This window comes from Aquarana catesbeiana, linkage group LG01 (genome assembly GCF_042186555.1).
Source record: "Aquarana catesbeiana isolate 2022-GZ linkage group LG01, ASM4218655v1, whole genome shotgun sequence".
Taxonomy (NCBI): Eukaryota; Metazoa; Chordata; class Amphibia; order Anura; family Ranidae; genus Aquarana; species Aquarana catesbeiana.
The window spans coordinates 48772484-48791475 of record NC_133324.1 but is presented as its reverse complement, the minus strand read 5'-3'; the positions used below and the strand labels follow the sequence as shown (position 1 = coordinate 48791475).

Below are 18992 nucleotides of genomic sequence, written 5' to 3'. Positions count from 1 at the left end.
ATTCAGTTGCTGCCATGTGATTGGCTAATTATTATTATACCCGTTCCAACATTATTATATTCCCCCCCCCCCTCTACATTGTAAAGCGCTGCATAAACTGTTGGCGCTATATAAATCGTGTATAATAATAATAATATTAGATGCATTGAGTTGCTGCCATGTGATTGGCTAATTAGCAATTTATGTTACCAAGCAATTGAACAGGTGTACCTACATACTGTATTGCCTTTGGATTTTCAGGTTATTTTATGTGTGTTGCGATAGGAAGCAGTGACTTATTTTGAATCCTTTTTTTCGTGGCCGTATTTTGTAGAATCATCTCCTGGAGTGACTGAGGTGAAGTTTGAGGCCATTCCTCCTGCTGAACGTCAGACAATTGTCTCCTGGGAGCAGGTATGTACAATGTTGTATTCCTGCGACAAGCGGCTCCACCTCTGGGTATCACGGCTTAGGGGTCTCTAATATTGTTCCCAGTGATGAGTATACTAACAAATAAACGAAAGCCTCGTACACACGATCGGATTTTTCGACGGGAATTGTGTGATGACAGACTGTTGGCGGAAAATCTGACCGTTTGTACGCTCCATCAGACAATTGTTGTCAGATTTTCCACGGACAAATGTTGGATGGCGGGTTTTAAAATTTTCTGCAGTCAAATGTGTGTTGTCGGATTTTCCGATCGTGTCTACACAAGTCCGTCACACAAAAGTCCAAAGTATAAACACGCATGCTCGGAAGCAAGGACGAGCCGGAATTGGTCGGTCTTGTAAACTAGCGTTCCTAATGGAGAATGAAAATTCGTGACGCGGCAAATTATGAAATGCAGGTGATCAGGGCATTTTTTCTAAGACAATAGGCGCAGGAACTCCCCTTTTCCGTGTCACCTCTTTTCCCCGCCCCTACCCACCTCCGAGTACCGTCCCTTGGTTACATCCCCCTACCCACCTCCAAGTACCGTCCCTTGGTTACATCCCCCTACCCACCTCCGAGCACCGTCCCTTGGTTCCACCCCCTACCCACCTCTGAGCACCATCCCTTGGTTACATCCCCCTACCCACCTCTGAGCACCGTCCCTTGGTTCCACCCCCTACCCACCTCCGAGCACCGTCCCTTGGTTCCACCCCCTACCCACCTCTGAGCACCGTCCCTTGGTTCCACCCCCTACCCACCTCTGAGCACCATCCCTTGGTTACATCCCCCTACCCACCTCTGAGCACCGTCCCTTGGTTCCACCCCCTACCCACCTCCGAGCACCGTCCCTTGGTTCCACCCCCTACCCACCTCTGAGCACCGTCCCTTGGTTCCACCCCCTACCCACCTCCGAGCACCGTCCCTTGGTTCCACCCCCTACCCACCTCTGAGCACCGTCCCTTGGTTCCACCCCCTACCCACCTCTGAGCACCGTCCCTTGGTTTCACCCCCTACCCACCTCCGAGCACCGTCCCTTGGTTCCACCCCCTACCCACCTCCCAGTACCACCTCTTTTAGAACCAAGTATCATTTTGTGGTGGTAAGTAATTTGTATGGAATTTGGTAATGATATCAAGAAAAGCAGTAAAATAGATCCCCTTCAGCCAGCAACAATAGATCCCCCTAACAACAATGTACCACCCACAACAAAACCCCCCCCCCAGCAACAACAGACTCCCGGCAGCATCAACAGATCTCCGCACAGCCAGCATTAATAGACTCTCTGGCAGCCATCAACAATACAACTCCCCCAGCAGTAGATCTCCTTCAGCAACAATAGGTCCCCCACCAGCAACAATAGACCTCCTCAGCAACAATAGACCCCCCTGCAAAAATATATCCCCTCCAACTAGTATAGATCCCCCAGCAGTGAGCATCAATACCGTGCAGCACACCCCAGGACCCCTTGCCATTTCATACAGTCAGTCCAGGAGGTGCGGGAACTGCACCCCCCCCGCGTTCCCGCTGAAAAAAAGCCCTGCTGGTGATACTGATGGAGTTATTGCAAACGTATTTTAAAAGGCTTTTATTTTCTAGTGATATCAAGAATAATATTATTATGGGTTTTTTTTTTTTTTTTATTTCGGGAAGTTACCACAACACCATTATCCTGTAGGTTTTAAGATCAAAGATACAACTATGTTGGTGTCCCTTGTCTTTTTTTTTTTTTTTTTATAATTCATTATTTATTAAACATTTTTCTCTTATTACAATAAACATTTACATGGCTCATCTGCCCAAGACAGAGGACTATATTCAATATCCTGGTTTATATATACACGCCAACAACAGGAATGGCTCCCTCTACACCCCTCCCCCATACCCTAAAAAAAAGAGAAGAAAAGAGAAAAAAAAAAAGCCCAGTTTTATAAGAGCCCTTTCACACTGGGCCGCCCATAGCGTCAGCGGTAAAACGCCGCTATTTTTAGCGGATTAGCGGCGCATTTCGGCCGCTAGTGGGGCGCTTTTACCCCCCCCCCCCCCCCTGCTAGCGGCCGAGAAAGGTTTAAAACCGCCCGCAATGTGCCGAATTGGCGGCGTTTTGCCGGCGGTATCCCAGCGCTGCCCCATTGATTTCAATAGGGAGCAGAGGTGGAGGAGCGGTAAACAAAGAAGCTGCTGGCAGGACTTTTTTTCCCGTCCTGCCAGCGCAGCGCTCCGGCGTGAAAGCCCTTGGGCTTTCACACTGGAAACAATGGAGCAGCTGTTTGAGGGTGGATTGCAGGCGTTATTTTTAACGCTATAGCGCCCTCGGTGTGAAAGGGGTCTAAGAGTGCTATAAAAATAATTTAAGATCTTCCAATATTGTACTCTGTATACATTGTTGACTTAATACGTGTTAAAGGAGAGGGAAAAAAAAAAAAATTTGAAAGAAAGGGAAAAGACCTTCTTTCAAGTGCTGTGCTCTATATGTGTCATTAACTTATTACACGTGAAAGAAAGTAAAACCAAAAACTCAAATTTTATGAAAGTGTTATAAAATGTATTTAAATTATTCAAATATTAGTGCTCTATATATATTATTGACCTGTTATGTGTGAAAAAAAAAAGGGGGGGGGGGGTAAACCCTCCCCTCATTTATAATGCATTATAAAATAATTCAAAAAAAGTTCAAGTACTTGTGCTTTCTGTATGTTATTAACTTATTAGACCCCTTTCACACTGGGACAGTTTGCAGGCGCTATTGCGCTAATAATAGCGCCTGCAAACCGACCCGAAAGTGCCGCTGCATGTATTCCTGTGTGAAAGCCCCGAGGGCTTTCACACTGGAGCGATGCGCTGGCAGGACGGTAAAAAAAGTCCTGCTAGCAGCATCTTCGGAGCGGTGAAGGAGCGGTGTGTATACCGCTCCTTTACAGCTCCTGCCCATTGAAATCAATGGGACGGCGCGGCTATACCGCCGGCAAAGCGCCTCTGCAGAGGCGCTTTGCGGTGGTATTTAACCCTTTCTCGGCCGCTAGCGGGGGGTAAAGCCGCCCCGCTAGCGGCCGCATACCGACGGTAAAACGCCGCTAATAATAGCGGCGTTTTACCGCCGACGCCGCCCCAGTGTAAAAGGGCTCTTACGGAAAAGGAGAGTAAAAGAAGAAAAAAAAAGGAGGGGGGGTGAGGGGAAAACTTATTAATATATTTATTAGTTGATTATATAAAAATTCAAAAATATCAAGTGCTTATGCTCTACGTGCCGGTTCACACAGGGGCGGCACGACTTGCAGGTCGCCTCTGTATAGAAGTCTATGCAAGTCGCCCCAAGTCGCCCCCAAAGTAGTACAGGAACCTTTTTCTAAGTCGGAGCGACTTGCGTCGCTCCTATTAGAACGGTTCCGTAGCACAGAACGGGAAGCGACTTGTCAGGCGACTAGGTCGCCTGACAAGTCGCCCCTATGTGAACCGAGCCTACCTCTGTTATTACCTATTAAATGTGAAAAAAAAAGGGAGGGGGATAGGGGGAAATGTTGCTGTCCCTTGTCAATTTTACATTGTATTTTTTAAAATGTAACTGCCTAATACCAAACTGTCATTTGAAGTAAAACACATAGCCAAGTAATATTCTCCACAATTTTTTTTATTGTGCATTAAAAAAAGAAAACAAATAAAATTAGACACGCTATCTGCCAATAGAACTTAACCAAAAAGTGCATTCTGTGCATCCAAAAATATAGAAAATATATCAAATCAAATCATTATTATTCAACCAAAAATATAATGTCAAAGCAATAACTCCAAGGCCAATAATAAATAACACTTTATCTCCTCCGATTCCGCAACATGGCTGGTTGACGAACGGCCGTTCAGAAACGAACTGAAAAGTGCGAAATGAAAAGTACAAAATGAAAAGCGTGAATCAACACTCACCAAACTTCTACTAACACGAAATTAGCAGAAGGAGCCCAAAGGGTGGCGCTAAAGAGCTGAAAAACAGCGTAATACGTCACTAGGTTCGTATTTGTTGGCCAACAATTGTGTGCCGTGTGTATGCAAGATAAGTTTGGGCCAATGCCTTCGGACAAAAGTCCACGGTTTTGTTGGACAACAATCCGATCGTGTGTACGAGGCTTAAGATTAACTAGATTCTACTCAGTATAACCCTTTATAGATGGGTTTTCCGTATAGCAGTCATACAAGGGAATAAGGATGAGCTCCGGCGTGTTCGCATGGCGCACGTGCCGAGCCCGCCAGGAAGTCGGCACGGCGCAGCGCTAATCACAGGCAGGGAGACATTTCCCGATCTCTGCAGCCGCACATCGGGAAATGTCTCACTGCTTGTGATTAGCGCTGCGCCGTGCCGACTTCCTGGCGGGCTCGGCACGTGCGCCATGCGAACACGCCGGAGCTCATCCCTACAAGGGAATTCCTTTTAGACCAGCCATACCAAACAGGAGGTTTCTAGACTCCACGCAGCACTTCCTTGTAGCCATCAGTCAGTTGAAATGATAACTAAACTGAAGAATAAAATTATAAAGTTGTGCATTTTTCCAGTCCTTAAATGTGCTGGCTGCATTCTTCTTTTTTTTTTTTTTTTTTTTTTCAGGCTAAAAACGTTTTCAGCTAGTGCAGAAAAAACCTGGTGATCTTGCCAGAAATGCAGCGTCCTTATCCCTTCCTATATACTAAGGTTCAATATTGAGTTGGCTCACTCTTTGCAGCTTAACAGCTTCAACTCTTCTGGGAAGGCTGTCCACAAGGTTTAGGAGTGTGTCTATGGGAATGTTTGACCATTCTTCCAGAAGCACATATGTGAGGTCAGGCACTGATGTTGGACAAGAAGGCCTGGCTCGCAGTCTCCACTCTAATTCATCCCATAAGTGTTCTATCGGGTTGAGGTCAGGTCAGTCAAGTTCCTCCACCCCAAACTCGCTCATCCATGTCTTTATGGACCTTGCTTTGTGCACTGGTCCAAATCATTTGGTGGAGGAGGGATTATGGTGTGGGGTTGTTTTTCAGGGGTTGGACTTGGCCCCTTAGTTCCAGTGAAGGGAACTCTGAAGGTGTCAGCATACCAAGACATTTTGGACAATTTCATGCTCCCAACTTTGTGGGAACAGTTTGGGGATGACCTCTTCCTGTTCCAACATGACTGCGCACCAGTGCACAAAGTAAGGTCCATAAAGACATGGATGAGAGAGTTTGGGGTGGAGGAACTTGACTGGCCTGCACAGAGTCCTGACCTCAACACGATAGAACACCTTTGGGGTGAATTAGAGCAGAGACTGCGAGCCAGGCCTTCCCGTCCAACATCAGTGCCTGACCTCACAAATGCGCTTCTGGAAGAATGGTCAAACATTCCCATAAGTTTGCCCGCTCAGGCTCTGAAGAAAGGGGTGCTCCCCGAAAACGCGTTAGCCGTTTGCACCGGTTTGACCCTCTTGGCAATAGGTCCTGGTGTGTCGATTCACAGAAACAGCGCTGATGCGCCCTTTTCAAAGCTGGTTTTGCAAGCTCGTTTGTGAGTATTATTTTTGCTGTTTTTATGCTGCATTAAAGTTTATTAGTGGTAATGCACTAGGTTGGTGCGCCCTCCTTCTTTTCTGTTTTTTTCAAACATTCCCATAGACACACTCCTAAACCTTGTGGACAGCCTTCCCAGAAGAGTTGAAGCTGTTATAGCTGCAAAGGGAGGGCCAACTCAATATTGAACCCTACGGACTAAGACTGGGATGCCATTAAAGTTCATATGCGTGTAAAGGCAGGTGTCCCAATACTTTTGGTAATATAGTGTAGTTTGACAAGAGCATATAGTCTGGAGTTCCACTTTAACAACTTTCTGTTTTTGTTGCAATATACAGAAATGCAAATGTACATTACCGGAAGATTTGAAGAACTTTTATTTAATGACCGATGGCTTCCTGATGACCTGGTCTGTGAAACTGGATGGTAAGTTTACGTTTTCATGTGTTTATGTTCCAGCTGCCCTCTGTCACTTCCTCTCCGTATTCTAATATGCACCACATACTAGTACATTATGACAGGCTTACCTGCACATGGAGCCCTCCAGCACAGCGCTGTCACAGCTCCCCGATGCTTCCATTGGCACCCAGTCTTTCTTTTCGGGGTTCGTGGGCTCCAGCTGTATGAATGGCCGGGGCAGCGATGATGTCACTCCTTCACATGTGTTCAGGAGCCCCAACGAGGAGATCTGAAGGTACGGTACGGGTATGCTGTCCCTTCAGAGTGCATGCCCCGGTGACGTCACCGGTTTTATTCCATGTGTATATCTCCTAAACTGTGCAAATTTAAGAGATATTCACTGACCTACAGGTAAGTCTTATTATAGGCTCTCCTGTAGGTACCAGTTAACCACTTAAGGACCGAGCCTCTTTTTGAGATTTGTTGTTTACAAGTTAACAACATTTTTTTTGCTAGAAAATTACTTAGAACCCCCAAACATTATTCTTTTTTTTTTATAACACCCTAGAGAATAAAATGGCGGTTGTTGCAATACTTTCTGTCACACCGTATTTGCGCAGCGGTCTTGCAAGTGCACTTTTTTTGAAAAAAATACACTTTTTCGAATTAAAAAATAAGACACCAGTAAAGTGAGCCCAATTTTTTTTTTATATTGTGAAAGATAATGTTACGCCGAGTAAACTGATACCCAACATGTCACGCCTCAAAATTGCGCCCGCTCATTGAATGGCGACAAATTTTTACCCTTAAAAATCTCCATAGGCGACGTTTAAAAAATTCTACAGGTTGCATGTTTTGGGTGAGAAATGTAAAGAGATACCCAAGACCAGGGTGTAGAGGATTGGTGGTAGTAGTCCTATTGGGAGGACTGTAATTGGAGTGGGAAACAATAAGGTTAAGTGAGCCCACTTATACATTTGGAATAATGAGATCTTTTGCTTACAGACCATCCCATCCAGGTGGGCTCTATGGTCATTAACAGCATTTCCAATCTGACCCGTCTGAGATCGTCCTCTGTCCATTCCTTGCCTAACGCACCGACTTTAGATGACCTGGATGACGGCTCGGACGAGGAAGGTACACATAGCTAATAATAGATAAAACTGTATTTTGCTTTTTATTATCTGAATATAATCTTGATAAAAGCTGGAATCAGGCAGGTATATAAAAAGGACATTTCATCTAGTTTATGTGTTAAAGTGTCTCTCCACGTGTAGTTTCTCATAATATACAGTCGTATTACTGTATGTTAATGTTTCAGTTGATCTTTTATAATACAGCAGTTTTTTTTTTTTTTAACCCTCGTTTAATGGAAAAAAAACTGTGTTTAACCAGCTTTATCCGAATCAGAATATTTTATTAATCTCTTCTTTTGTTTAATTTTTTTTTTTTTTTTAATTCTATATTTTATTTTTTCAACAATTATTATACATATAGACAAACAAATGTTTGTTACATACGTATCACAGAGTATATCTTAACATAAATCAATTCTATTTTCATCCGATATATATATATATATATATATATATATATATATATATATATATATATATATATATATATATATATATATATATATATATAAGGTCATTATTTAAAAAAAGCAAAAAGGGAAAAAAAAGAGAAGAAAAAAAAAAAAAAAAGAGGACGAGGAGGGGATATCACCCCCACTCTCTAATTTATCCTTTGTACCATTCATGAATATTTTCTCCGCTTCGCGTCTCACTTATACACAGGTATAGTTTACCAGGGCAGGCGATAAAAAGAAGAGAGAGAAGAAAAGAAAAAAAAAAAAAGGGGGTTACATTCTCTCTCCTCCCTATTTTATTAATCTCAATAATTTCCCTTTGGGATTAAAGTGATTGTAAAGTCTCATTTTTTTTTTTAAAACAAAAAATAATAAACATGTCATACCTGCTCAGTGCAGTTGGTTTTGTACAGAGCAGCCCGGATCCTCCTTTTCTCTGCTCCTGACCCCCAGTCAGCAGTTTCCTATGAGGGGCACTGGAGTCGAGTCACAGCTCCGTGTGTCCAGAGCCCCACCCCCGCCCTATCTCTCCCCTGATTGGCTGACTGACTTTGATTGACAGCCGCGGGAGCCAACGGCGCCACTGCTGTGTCTCAGCCAATCAGGAGGAGTGTCCCGGGCGGCTTAGACATTTGTGGATATCACTGCAAAGAGATGGGGCTCAGGTGATGGTTGCCACCTCATCCCTTTGAAACCCGAATGAATTACACAGGTTCTGGGGATAATTTAATGCAGATAAGGCACCAAGTGAGTTTAATTACCACCTTAATTGGCCACAGAACCTGTGTAATTAATAAGTGTTTGGTTTTAAAGGGAAGAGGTGGCAACCCTAGCTCAGGTAAGTAATTAGGGGGGTGCTGGGGTGGCTGCTACACACAGAAGGTTTTTTATCCTAATGCATACAATCCATTAAGATAAAAAAAAAAATTCTGCCTTTACAACTCCTTTAATAAAGTATTCTGATAAAGCTGAGTACAGTAAAGCTAGGTGGTTTTTTTTTTTTTTTTTTGTTTTTTTTTTTCGTTAAATCAGCAGGTTGAACCCCAAAAAAAAAACCCGTCAGATCCCCACATCAACACAAATGAGGTTGATTCAGGGATCTCTCCCACTGAGACATTGGGGGAGATTTATTAAAACTGGAGAGTGCAAAATCTGCTGCAGCTGTGCATGGTAACCAATCAGCTTCTAACTTCAGCTTGTTCAATTAAGCTTTGACAAAAAAAGAATATACTGGAAGCTGATTGGTTTCTATGCAGAGCTGCACTAGATTTTGCACTCTCCAGTTTTAGTACATCAACCCCAATGTATTCTGACAGAGGGACGCCCCACCCTCAACCAGAATACACAGATCAGTGCTGCAGACATTGGCTGCAAGCGCTGATCGAATGCTGGTTCAGCATGACCTGCTGACCTGGCAGATTTTCGGGCCCATGTGAATCAGGCTTAACTTGTTGATCCTGCCAGTGCTCCGTTCATTAATTGTGTTCTGATGCCGGGCCGACAACACTACACAGTCTCCATTCAAATGGATATTTTATCAGTGTTGTTGGCGCCCTGAAAGTATAACAAAAGGCTAAATGTTTTAATAGTGCAGAGGGATTAGAACCCCTGTCAGTTTTTTTTTGCTGTCTGTGCTCCCATTATGGAGATTCTCCCTCTCTCTATTTGTCCTGTTTACCATTATCATTGAAAGTGAAGGTAAAAGAAAATCCCCAATTTTTTGGTTATTCCCATAAAAGTTATAGAGGGGAAATCTTCCAATAGGGACACTAGTTCTGGTGATCTGGGGGTCCCAAGGTATTCCCTTCTTCTCACTTCCTGTTTTGGCCCTGGGACAGGAAGTGAAGGGAAATCTCCCCGATGGGACACAGGTGTCAAAAAATAAACAGACAGGAGTTATGACCCTCCCTTACTCTATCCAAAATGAAAAAAAAAAACGTTTTGCCTATAGTTCTACTTTAATTGTGTTCTGGTGCTGCGCTGGGAACACTGCACAGTCTCTATTTAAATGTATATTTTATCAGTGTTGTTGGTGCCCTGAAGCTTCCCCACCTCATTATGTGTGCAAAATGACTGGTCACGTCGGATGGAGAGAGACGACCAGTTGGAATTTAGCTTAAAGTGGTTGTATACCCCTTTTTTAGAACTTGTACCTATAAGGTAGGCCTTATTCTAGGCTTACCTATAGGTACTGTAAATATCTTTTAAACGTGCGCCGTTTAGGAGATATTTATCTTGTAGTGGGCCCATGATGTCATCGGTGCATGCGCTGTGAAGAAACGGCACTCTGTGCCATTTCTTCACGAGCGAGTGCTGTTACTGGCGGCTCCGGCGCGCAGTGCGCGGGAGTGACGTCACGTGGCTCTGGCCAGTCACAGAGCCAGAGTCCGTGGCCTCGGAAGGAAGAGGGGCGAAGATGGATGCAGCCTGCAGCAGGGACAGCGTGGGCTTCGATTGCAGGTAAGTGGCACATAAATGGGCTAGTATGTGATGCGTACTACCCCATTATGCTTTTAGTTTGCAGGGAACAAAAGAGGAAGTAAAACCCATTAGGGTTTACTTCCTCTTTAAAGCGGTAGTGAAAAAAAAAAAAAGGAAGACAATTGCATAGCCAGCAGGCTGGTTGCACCCAAGTTGATTGATCGATCAACTTGGTACATTCAGCCTGCCCACACGCGGTTTGAGATTCAAATCGTTTATGGACAACCTTAGACCCCTTTCACACTGGGGCGCTTTGCAGGCACTACAGCGCTAAAAATAGCGCCTGAAAGAGCCGCTGCTGTCTCTCCAGTGTGAAAGCCCCGAGGGCATTCACACTGGAGTGGTGTGCTGGCAGGACACTAAAAAAAGTCCTGCTAGCAGCATCTTTGGAGCAGTGAAGGAGCGGTGTATACATTGCTCCTTCACCGCTCCTGCCCATTGAAATCAATGGGGCAGCGCAGCTATGCTGCCGACATAGCACTGCTGAAGCAGCGATTTGTGGTGGTTTTTACCCTTTCGCGGCTGTTTTTTAACACTTTCTCGGCCGCTAGCGGGGGGGGGTAAAAGTGCCCCGCTAGCGGCCGAATAGCGCAGCGAAATTGACGATAAAGCGCCGCTAAAACTAGCAGAGCTTTACCGCCGACGCACCCACCGCCCCAGTGTGAAAGTAGTAGTCCTTAAAAGCCCTTTCACAATGGGGCGGTTTGCAGGCGCTATTGCGCTAATAATAGCGCCTGCAAACTGACCCGAAAGTGCCGCTGCATGTATTCCTGTGTGAAAGCCCCGAGGGCTTTCACACTGGAGCGATGCGCTGGCAGGACGGTAAAAAAAGTCCTGCCAGCAGCATCTTCGGAGCGGTGAAGGAGCGGTGTGTATACCGCTCCTTTACCGCTCCTGCCCATTGAAATCAATGGGACAGCGCGGCTATAACGCCGGCAAAGCGCCTCTGCAGAGGCGCTTTGCGGTGGTATTTGACCCTTTCTCGGCCGCTAGCGGGGGGTAAAACCGCCCCGCTAGCGGCCGCATACCGACGGTAAAACGCCGCTAATAATAGCGGCGTTTTACCGCCGACGCCGCCCCAGTGTGACAGGGCTCTAATAAATCCATCCCATTGACTTTAGGATAAGGCCCCTTTCACACTGAGGCACTTCTAAACTGGCAGTAAAACACTGACCGCTTTTCAGGCGCTTTTGAAGAGCTTTCCATTCCTTTCAATGGAGAAGGGCGTTTTTTCACAGCACTGCCAGTGCACTGCCCCAGTGTGAAAGCATTCAATGATTTTAATTTAAACAGTTTTCCGTGACCTTTTCAGGTGCTTTTTTTAGCGTGAAAGCGCCTGAAAAGCGCCTCAGTGTGAAAGGGGTCCTCTTCAAAAGCGCTCAGTGTTTAAGGCCCCTTTCACACTGGGGCGCTTTGCAGGCGCTACAGCGCTAAAAATATCACCTACAAAGCACCCTGAAACAGCAGCTGCTGTCTCCCCAATGTGAAAGCCCCAAGGGCTTTCACACTGGAGCGGTGCGCTGGCAGGACGACAAAAAAAGTCCTGCTAGCAGCATCTTTGGAGCGATGAAGGAGCGGTGTATACACCACTCCTAAACCGCTCCTGCCCATTGAAATCAGCGGCGCTTTGCGGGCGGTTTTAACCCTTTTTCAGCTGGTAACGGGGGGGGTAACCCCCCCGCTAGCGGCCGGATACCGCCGCTTAAGCGATGGTAAAGCGGCGCTAAAAATAGCGCCGTTTTACCGCCGATGCCGCCCCATTGTGTAAGGGGTCTTACTGGCAGTTTAGAAGCGCCTTAGTGTGAAAGGGGCCTTAGCGTCCTGCCAGCGCACCGCTCCAGTGTGAAAGCCCTCGGGGCTTTTACATTTGAGAGACAGAAGAGGCTCTTTCAGGGCGCTTTGCAGGCACTATTTTTAGTGCTGTAGCGCCTGCAAAGCGCCCCAGTGAGAAAGGGGTCTAAAACTGGGGAAGCGCGCTGGCAGGGTGGTGAAAAAACGCCCCTCTCCATTGAAATGAATGGAAAGCGCTTCAAAAGCGCCTGAAAAGCTCTTCAAAAGTGCTCAGTGTTTTACTGGCAGTTTACAAGCGCCTCAGTGTGAAAGGGGCCTAAAGCTAAAAAGGTTTTTATATGTATTCCTTGCATTTAGGCCCCTTTCACGCGGGGGCGGCATCGGCGGTAAAACGTCGTTATTTTTAGCGCCGCTTTACCGTTGTTTCCGTGGCGTATAGTGTGTGTCGCAAGTGCGACCAAATAACCTCTGTGTATTCTTCTGCGGTTGCTGCTATAGCACTATGTAGGTGATTTCACCGCACCCTCTAATGTATAAACCAAATATAACAAAATTAGTGCAGCGCAACTCAAAATTCACAACATCAATAATACTGAAAAACATCTACATGAAATTGTAATAACATAATGTAAATTCATATACAGTCCCAATTTTATAAATACCGCAGTGCATTCAGTGCAATAACAGTCTTCAATCTTGTGAAGCATTTTGTGACCACCACCTTTTAGGTGAAAAACCTGCTCACCTCAGCTGCAGACTCCACAACAGAGTCTAATAAGCATAAGTCATTCTCCTTCTCCTCGAGTACTGGAATATTAGACCTCCTCCTATGTCTCCTCTCACAATTAGAAGCTCCAGAGTCAGCACATCCACATGATAGGGAACACAAGAAAGAGACCCATAGTGCTATCTATGGGGTTGATTTACTAAAGGCAAATAGACTGTGCACTTTGCGAAGTGCAATTGCACTCTGCAAGTGCAGTTGCTGCAGGGCTTAGTAAATGAGGTAGAGCTTCACTGTACAAAGAATACCCCCATCACGTGCAAGGAAAATTTTAAAAACAGCATTTTTGCTTGCACATGCTTGGGTGATGGCAGTCAGCAGAGCTTCTGCTCATGTACTAAGATTTGGAGCAACTGCTCTTGCAGAGTGCAACTGCAAAGTGCACAGTTTACTTTCCTTTAGTAAATCAACCCCTATTTCCACATCTATTAGGAAAGGTTTCACCTGCTGGTGGCACTGTCAGATCTTTGGACCGCAGTACTGGTGTCCACCAGCGGGTGTCTCCTAGCAATCTGAAGCCAACATCATCTCCTGCAATCAGGCATCACCTGAGACTGAATTTATACCCGGCAAGCACTTACACACTTGCCTTGGTATTGTCCTTGAGCCCTGACCTGTACCTGTGAACCTGAACCTGTTCCAGTCCCTCCTGTAATCCTGTTATTCTCTACCCCTACCCTGCAGCCTGATCCCTTCCACTTTCTCCCTGTCCTGTCTTGCTCCTTGCCTCATCTGCTGATCTCCCGTATATGACCCTGGCCTGGCCACGATTATGATTCTGCTATTCCCTATCTGCTGTATATACTAGTTTAGATTGCTGTTCTTTGTCATAAGTTTTCATTCACTCTGTTGCAGTCCACACAGTTCTGGTCACACCTGTTTATGACACACAGGGATAAAAACACTTACAAAAATCCTTAGATAAACATGCAATAAGTATAACACTTCCTGGGTAGTGACGTCCCGGGCTCAACTCCTCCCACGCGTTACACCCCCCTTGACTGGGCTTCCTCAGTAGGCGGGGAGCCCACACAACACCAGCCCTTAAATAATGTTCCGGCAGTCCCATAGCTGTCAAATTGAGACACAGAGGCTACCCTAGGCTCGAGGCCATGTACCCACACTTGCATGGCTGTCACATTGGGTGCAGCTTTTCGTGTCCGTGCAGGCGCTGCGTCGCAATAGACAACACTGGGACTGACAGCATAATGATGCACACAACACTCTGTGCAACCTTGTGCCAGTAAAACACGGCCCTGCATTGGTGCACAGAATAAATTGCCCCATGTGAATGAGGCCTCACATTTTCACTTCTTACCTCACATTTGTGAGATATATAATTTGGCAATTTAAAATAAAAATGATAACTTGTGGGACCGTATACAATATAATAACTTTCATGTTTAATGTTTAAGGACATCCTGATCGGCCGCATTTTAATTCCAAGAACATCATATTTGAACTAGACCCGTGTAATGGTAATGGGAAGGTGTGCCTGGTATACAAGACTTCCAAACCAGGTGGGTTGATGAGAATAATATGTCATTCTTTTCTAATAAGTGCACAGTTTTTGTTTCAGTAGAATCAGCAATTTAGCAATTAAAGTATAACTAAAGGCAAAACTTTTTTTTTTTTTTTTTTAGTTCTGGATAGAGTAGAGAGGGATTAGAACACCTGTCAGTTTTTACTGCTGTCTGTGTTCCCCCATTAGGGAGATTCACCTTCTCTATTGGTCCTGTTTACCATCATTGAAATTGAAAGTACAACAAAGTCCCAAATTTTTTGTTATCCCCAGAAAAGTATTAGAGGGGAAATCTTCCACTAGTTCTGGTGACCTGGGGGGTCCCCAAGAGATTCCCTTAAAGAGGAACTGCGGTCTGCTCACATAATTTGTAATAAAAACATCTTTGCCATTCTGAAGCTTCCCTCCAACCACTTTGCATATTATTTTATATATACTGTGATTCTGTACTTGCCAAATATGCTGTAGAAATCTCCCTCCACTGAGTCTGGCTGCAGCCATTTTAACTGTGGGCAGATGACGCTGCTGCCTGTTCACTTCCTGGATTTACACAGCTCCAGCTCTGCAGCTCTCATTGGCCCTCTCCCCCCCATCCCCTTCCTGGCAAACGCTCGTGAGAGAGAGAGAGCTGTGCATGATGTCATAAGCCTAGGCTAATGACCAGACAAGAAACAGGAATTGAACTGTATAAGGGATTTACTGGCAGAAAAGAAAAATGTTTTACTATCCAAAGTTAAACAACAACAAGGGCAGAAGATTTAATAGATGGAAAGATGAAAAATGACTCAAGTTCCACTTTAATTTGCAGGGATTTCCTCTCACTTCCTGTTTTGGCTATGGGATAGGAAGTGAAGGTAAAACTCTCCAATGGGACAAAGAGGGCAAAAATAAACCTTTACAGGGGTTATAACCTTTCCTTACTATATCCAAAATGAAAAAAAAAGTTTTGCCTATAGCTCTACTTTAAACATTTCGCCTTCTTCCTTTCGCTTGCTGCAAGGTGAGGTGCTGTGCAGTCATTGAGGTCTGAAGTTTAATCTGCTTATATTTTACCTTCAATGGTTCTTCCCTCCCCCCTCCTCATCAACTTGCTAATGAAATATTAAAACCTCTCTGTTTTCATAAAAGTGGTTCTAAAGCAATGGTTGTCAACTTGCAAGGTAATGGGAGCCTCACATGTGGTGGCCCCCGAATGTCTCCAAAGGGCCTCATATAATATTTATTACATGCAAAGCGTCAGAAAAGTGTTGTAGACTAAAGACTTCCTGGTGGAAATGGTCAGAGAACGTTCTATTGGTGTGCTTGGAGACTCAAGTCATGCTTTAGGACAGGGATAAGCAATTAGCCGACCTCCAGCTGTTGCAGAACTACAAGTCCCATGATGCATTGTAAGACTCTGACTGTCACAAGCATGACACCCAGAGGCAGAGGCATGATGGGACTTGTAGTTTTGCAACCACTGGAGGTCCTCTAATTGCATATCCCTGCTTTTAGGAGACTGTCAGAGACTAGGGATATCTACCCTTTACAGACCAATGCTCCATCTACTGACTGCTGGTACCAAGCACCGCACTTCAAACGCCAAAGGGCCACAGATTGGGCACTAAGGTTCTAAAGGCATAAGGGTTGTTTCCTTCATGCATTTGCTGCAATTATTTACTAAACCCAGGACCCTGCATTCACTATATCTGGTCTCCCACAGTACACAGAACATGGAAATGCAATTATTTTAGTAAATATAAAATGCTAAATACCTTTTCTCATCAGCAGTAATATAGAAGTCTTGTGACTTCTATTAGTGTCTGGTTAAAGCTTGTAGGAGGAGTTTTCATTCTGCTCTGGCTGTCCTATGAGGCTGCAGGACCCCTGACTCTCTGTCTGGACAGTGCTGATTGGCCCTGTGCTGATCACATGCACCCTCCCAAGAAAAAAAGAAACTCTCTAGCAATACACACCAAATTGAGCATGTGCAGCTTGTCCCCTAGTTCTGTACTATCAGGAAATATATTGGGGACTGTGGAATAAGGGGAGGATTAGAGGAGACAGGATCAAACAGCCTTAAGGATTAACCCCTCAGGTTCCACAGCATATACAGACTGATTTTACTGTTGTGGGTTTAGTAACACTTTAAGGTTAAAAACCTTCCATGATCAGCTCCTCCTAGCCCCCTTAAACCCCCTTAAAGTGTTACTAAACCCACAACAGTAAAATCAGTCTGTTAATCCTCCGCATTGTGTAAAAAGCCTGTTTGATCCGGTCTTCTCCTATCCTCCCCTTCTTCCACAGTCCCCAAATCATCTGCTGATTGTACAGAGTTTTGGGGGCACTCTGCACATGCTCCGTTTGGTATGTAATGCTAGATAGTTTTTTTTTCTTGGGAGAGTGCATGTGATCAGCAAAGGGCCAATCCGCACTGTCCAGACAAGGGGGTCAGGGGTCCTGCAGCCTCATAGGACAGTCAGAGGGGAAAGAAAACTCCTCCTACAAGCTTTAACCAGTGCTCAGCCAGACACTGATAGAAGTCACAAGACTGATGAGTAGCAGTTTATATTTAATAAAATAATTGCATTTCCATGTTCTGTGTACTGTGGGAGACCAGATACAGTGGGGCAAAAAAGTATTTAGTCAGCCACCAATTGTGCAAGTTCTCCCACTTAAAAAGATGAGAGAGGCCTGTAATTGTCATCATAGGTATACTTCAACTATGAGAGACCAAATGTGGAAACAAATCCAGACAATCACATTGTCTGATTTTTGAAAGAATTTATTTGCAAATTATGGTGGAAAATAAGTATTTTGTCAACATCAAAAGTTCATCTCAATACTTTGTTATATATCCTTTGTTGACAATGACAGAGGTCAAACGTTTTCTGTAAGTCTTCACAAGGTTGTCACACACTGTTGCTGGTATGTTGGTCCATTCCTCCCTGCAGATCTCCTCTAAAGCAGTGATATTTTGGGGCTGTTGCTGGGCAACACGGACTTTCAACTCCCTCCAAAGGTTTTCTATGGGGTTGAGATCTGGAGACTGGCTAGGCCACTCCAGGACCTTGAAATGCTTCTTACGAAGCCACTCCTTCATTGCCCAGGCGGTGTGTTTGGGATCATTGTCATGCTGAAAGACCCAGCCACGTTTCATCTTCAATGCCCTTGCTGATGGGAGGAGGTTTGCACTCAAAATCTCACGATACACGGCCCCATTCATTCTTTCATGTACATGGATCAGTCGTCCTGTTCCCTTTGCAGAGAAACAGCCCCAAAGCATGATGTTGCCACCCCCATGCTTCACAGTAGGTATGGTGTTCTTTGGTTGCAACTCAGCATTCTCTCCTCCAAACACGACGAGTTGTGATTCTACCAAACAGTTCCACTTTGGTTTCATCTGACCATATGACATTCTCCCAATCCTCTTCTGGATCATCCAAATGCTCTCTAGCAAACCTCAGACGGGCCGGACATGTACTGGCTTAAGCAGGGGGACACGTCTGGCACTGCAGGATGTGAGTCCCTGGCGGCGTAGTGTGTTACTGATGGTAGCCTTTGTTACATTGATCCCAGCTCTATGCAGGTCATTCACTAGGTCCCTCCATGTGGTTCTGGGATTTTTGCTCACCGTTCTTGTGATCATTTTGACCCCGCGGGGTGAGATCTTGCGTGGAGCCCCAGATCGAGGGAGATTATCAGTGGTTTTGTATGTCTTCCATTTTCTAATTATTGCTCCCACAGTTGACTTCTTCACACCAAGCTGCTTGCCTATTGCAGATTCAGTCTTCCCAGCCTGGTGCAGGTCTACAATTTTGTTTCTGGTGTCCTTCGACAGCTCTTTGGTCTTCACCATAGTGGAGTTTGGAGTGTGACTGTTTGAGGTTGTGGACAGGTGTCTTTTATACTGATAACAAGTTCAAACAGGTGCCATTAATACAGGTAATGAGTGGAGGACAGAGGAGCCTCTTAAAGAAGAAGATACAGGTCTGTGAGAGCCAGAAATCTTGCTTGTTTGTAGGTGACCAAATACTTATTTTCCACCATAATTTGCAAATACATTCTTTCCAAATCAGACAATGTGATTTGTCTGGATTTGTTTCCATATTTGTCTCTCATAGTTGAGGTATACCTATGATGACAATTACAGGCCTCTCTCATCTTTTTAAGTGGGAGAACTTGCACAATTGATGGCTGACTAAATACTTTTTTGCCCCACTGTATAGTGAATGCAGGCTCCTGGGTTTAGTAACACATTAAATACTTTCCTGGCACCCCTTCCTCCCTAAATAATTACCTGGTTCCGCTTTCGATCCAGTGCTGTGCACATCTGCAGCAGCACTGCTCTCTCTTCCTGTATTCACAGAATACAGAGGCAGCATCGGGAGCCATTGGCCCCTGTTGCTGTCAATCAAATCCTGTGAGGAGGGCAAGGGGGAGTGGGGCCAAGACATACACAATCTAGCTCGGGACTGCACCCATATAAGTGCCCCCTAGGAAGCAGCTTGCTATGGGGGCACTCA

At 45.0% G+C, this 18992-nt stretch overlaps 1 protein-coding gene across 3 annotated transcripts in view; it reads left to right on the top strand.

Moving 5' to 3' along the window:
• TPGS2 (tubulin polyglutamylase complex subunit 2) overlaps positions 1-18992 on the top strand; it is a 46007-nt gene that overhangs the window by 12309 nt on the left and 14706 nt on the right. For all 3 annotated transcript variants that reach the window (XM_073618460.1, XM_073618477.1, XM_073618469.1), the window contains exons 3-6: positions 314-393; positions 6258-6345; positions 7324-7455; positions 14381-14485. In XM_073618460.1, coding sequence (XP_073474561.1) covers positions 314-393; positions 6258-6345; positions 7324-7455; positions 14381-14485 — 405 coding nt within the window. The remainder of the gene's footprint in view (positions 1-313; positions 394-6257; positions 6346-7323; positions 7456-14380; positions 14486-18992) is intronic.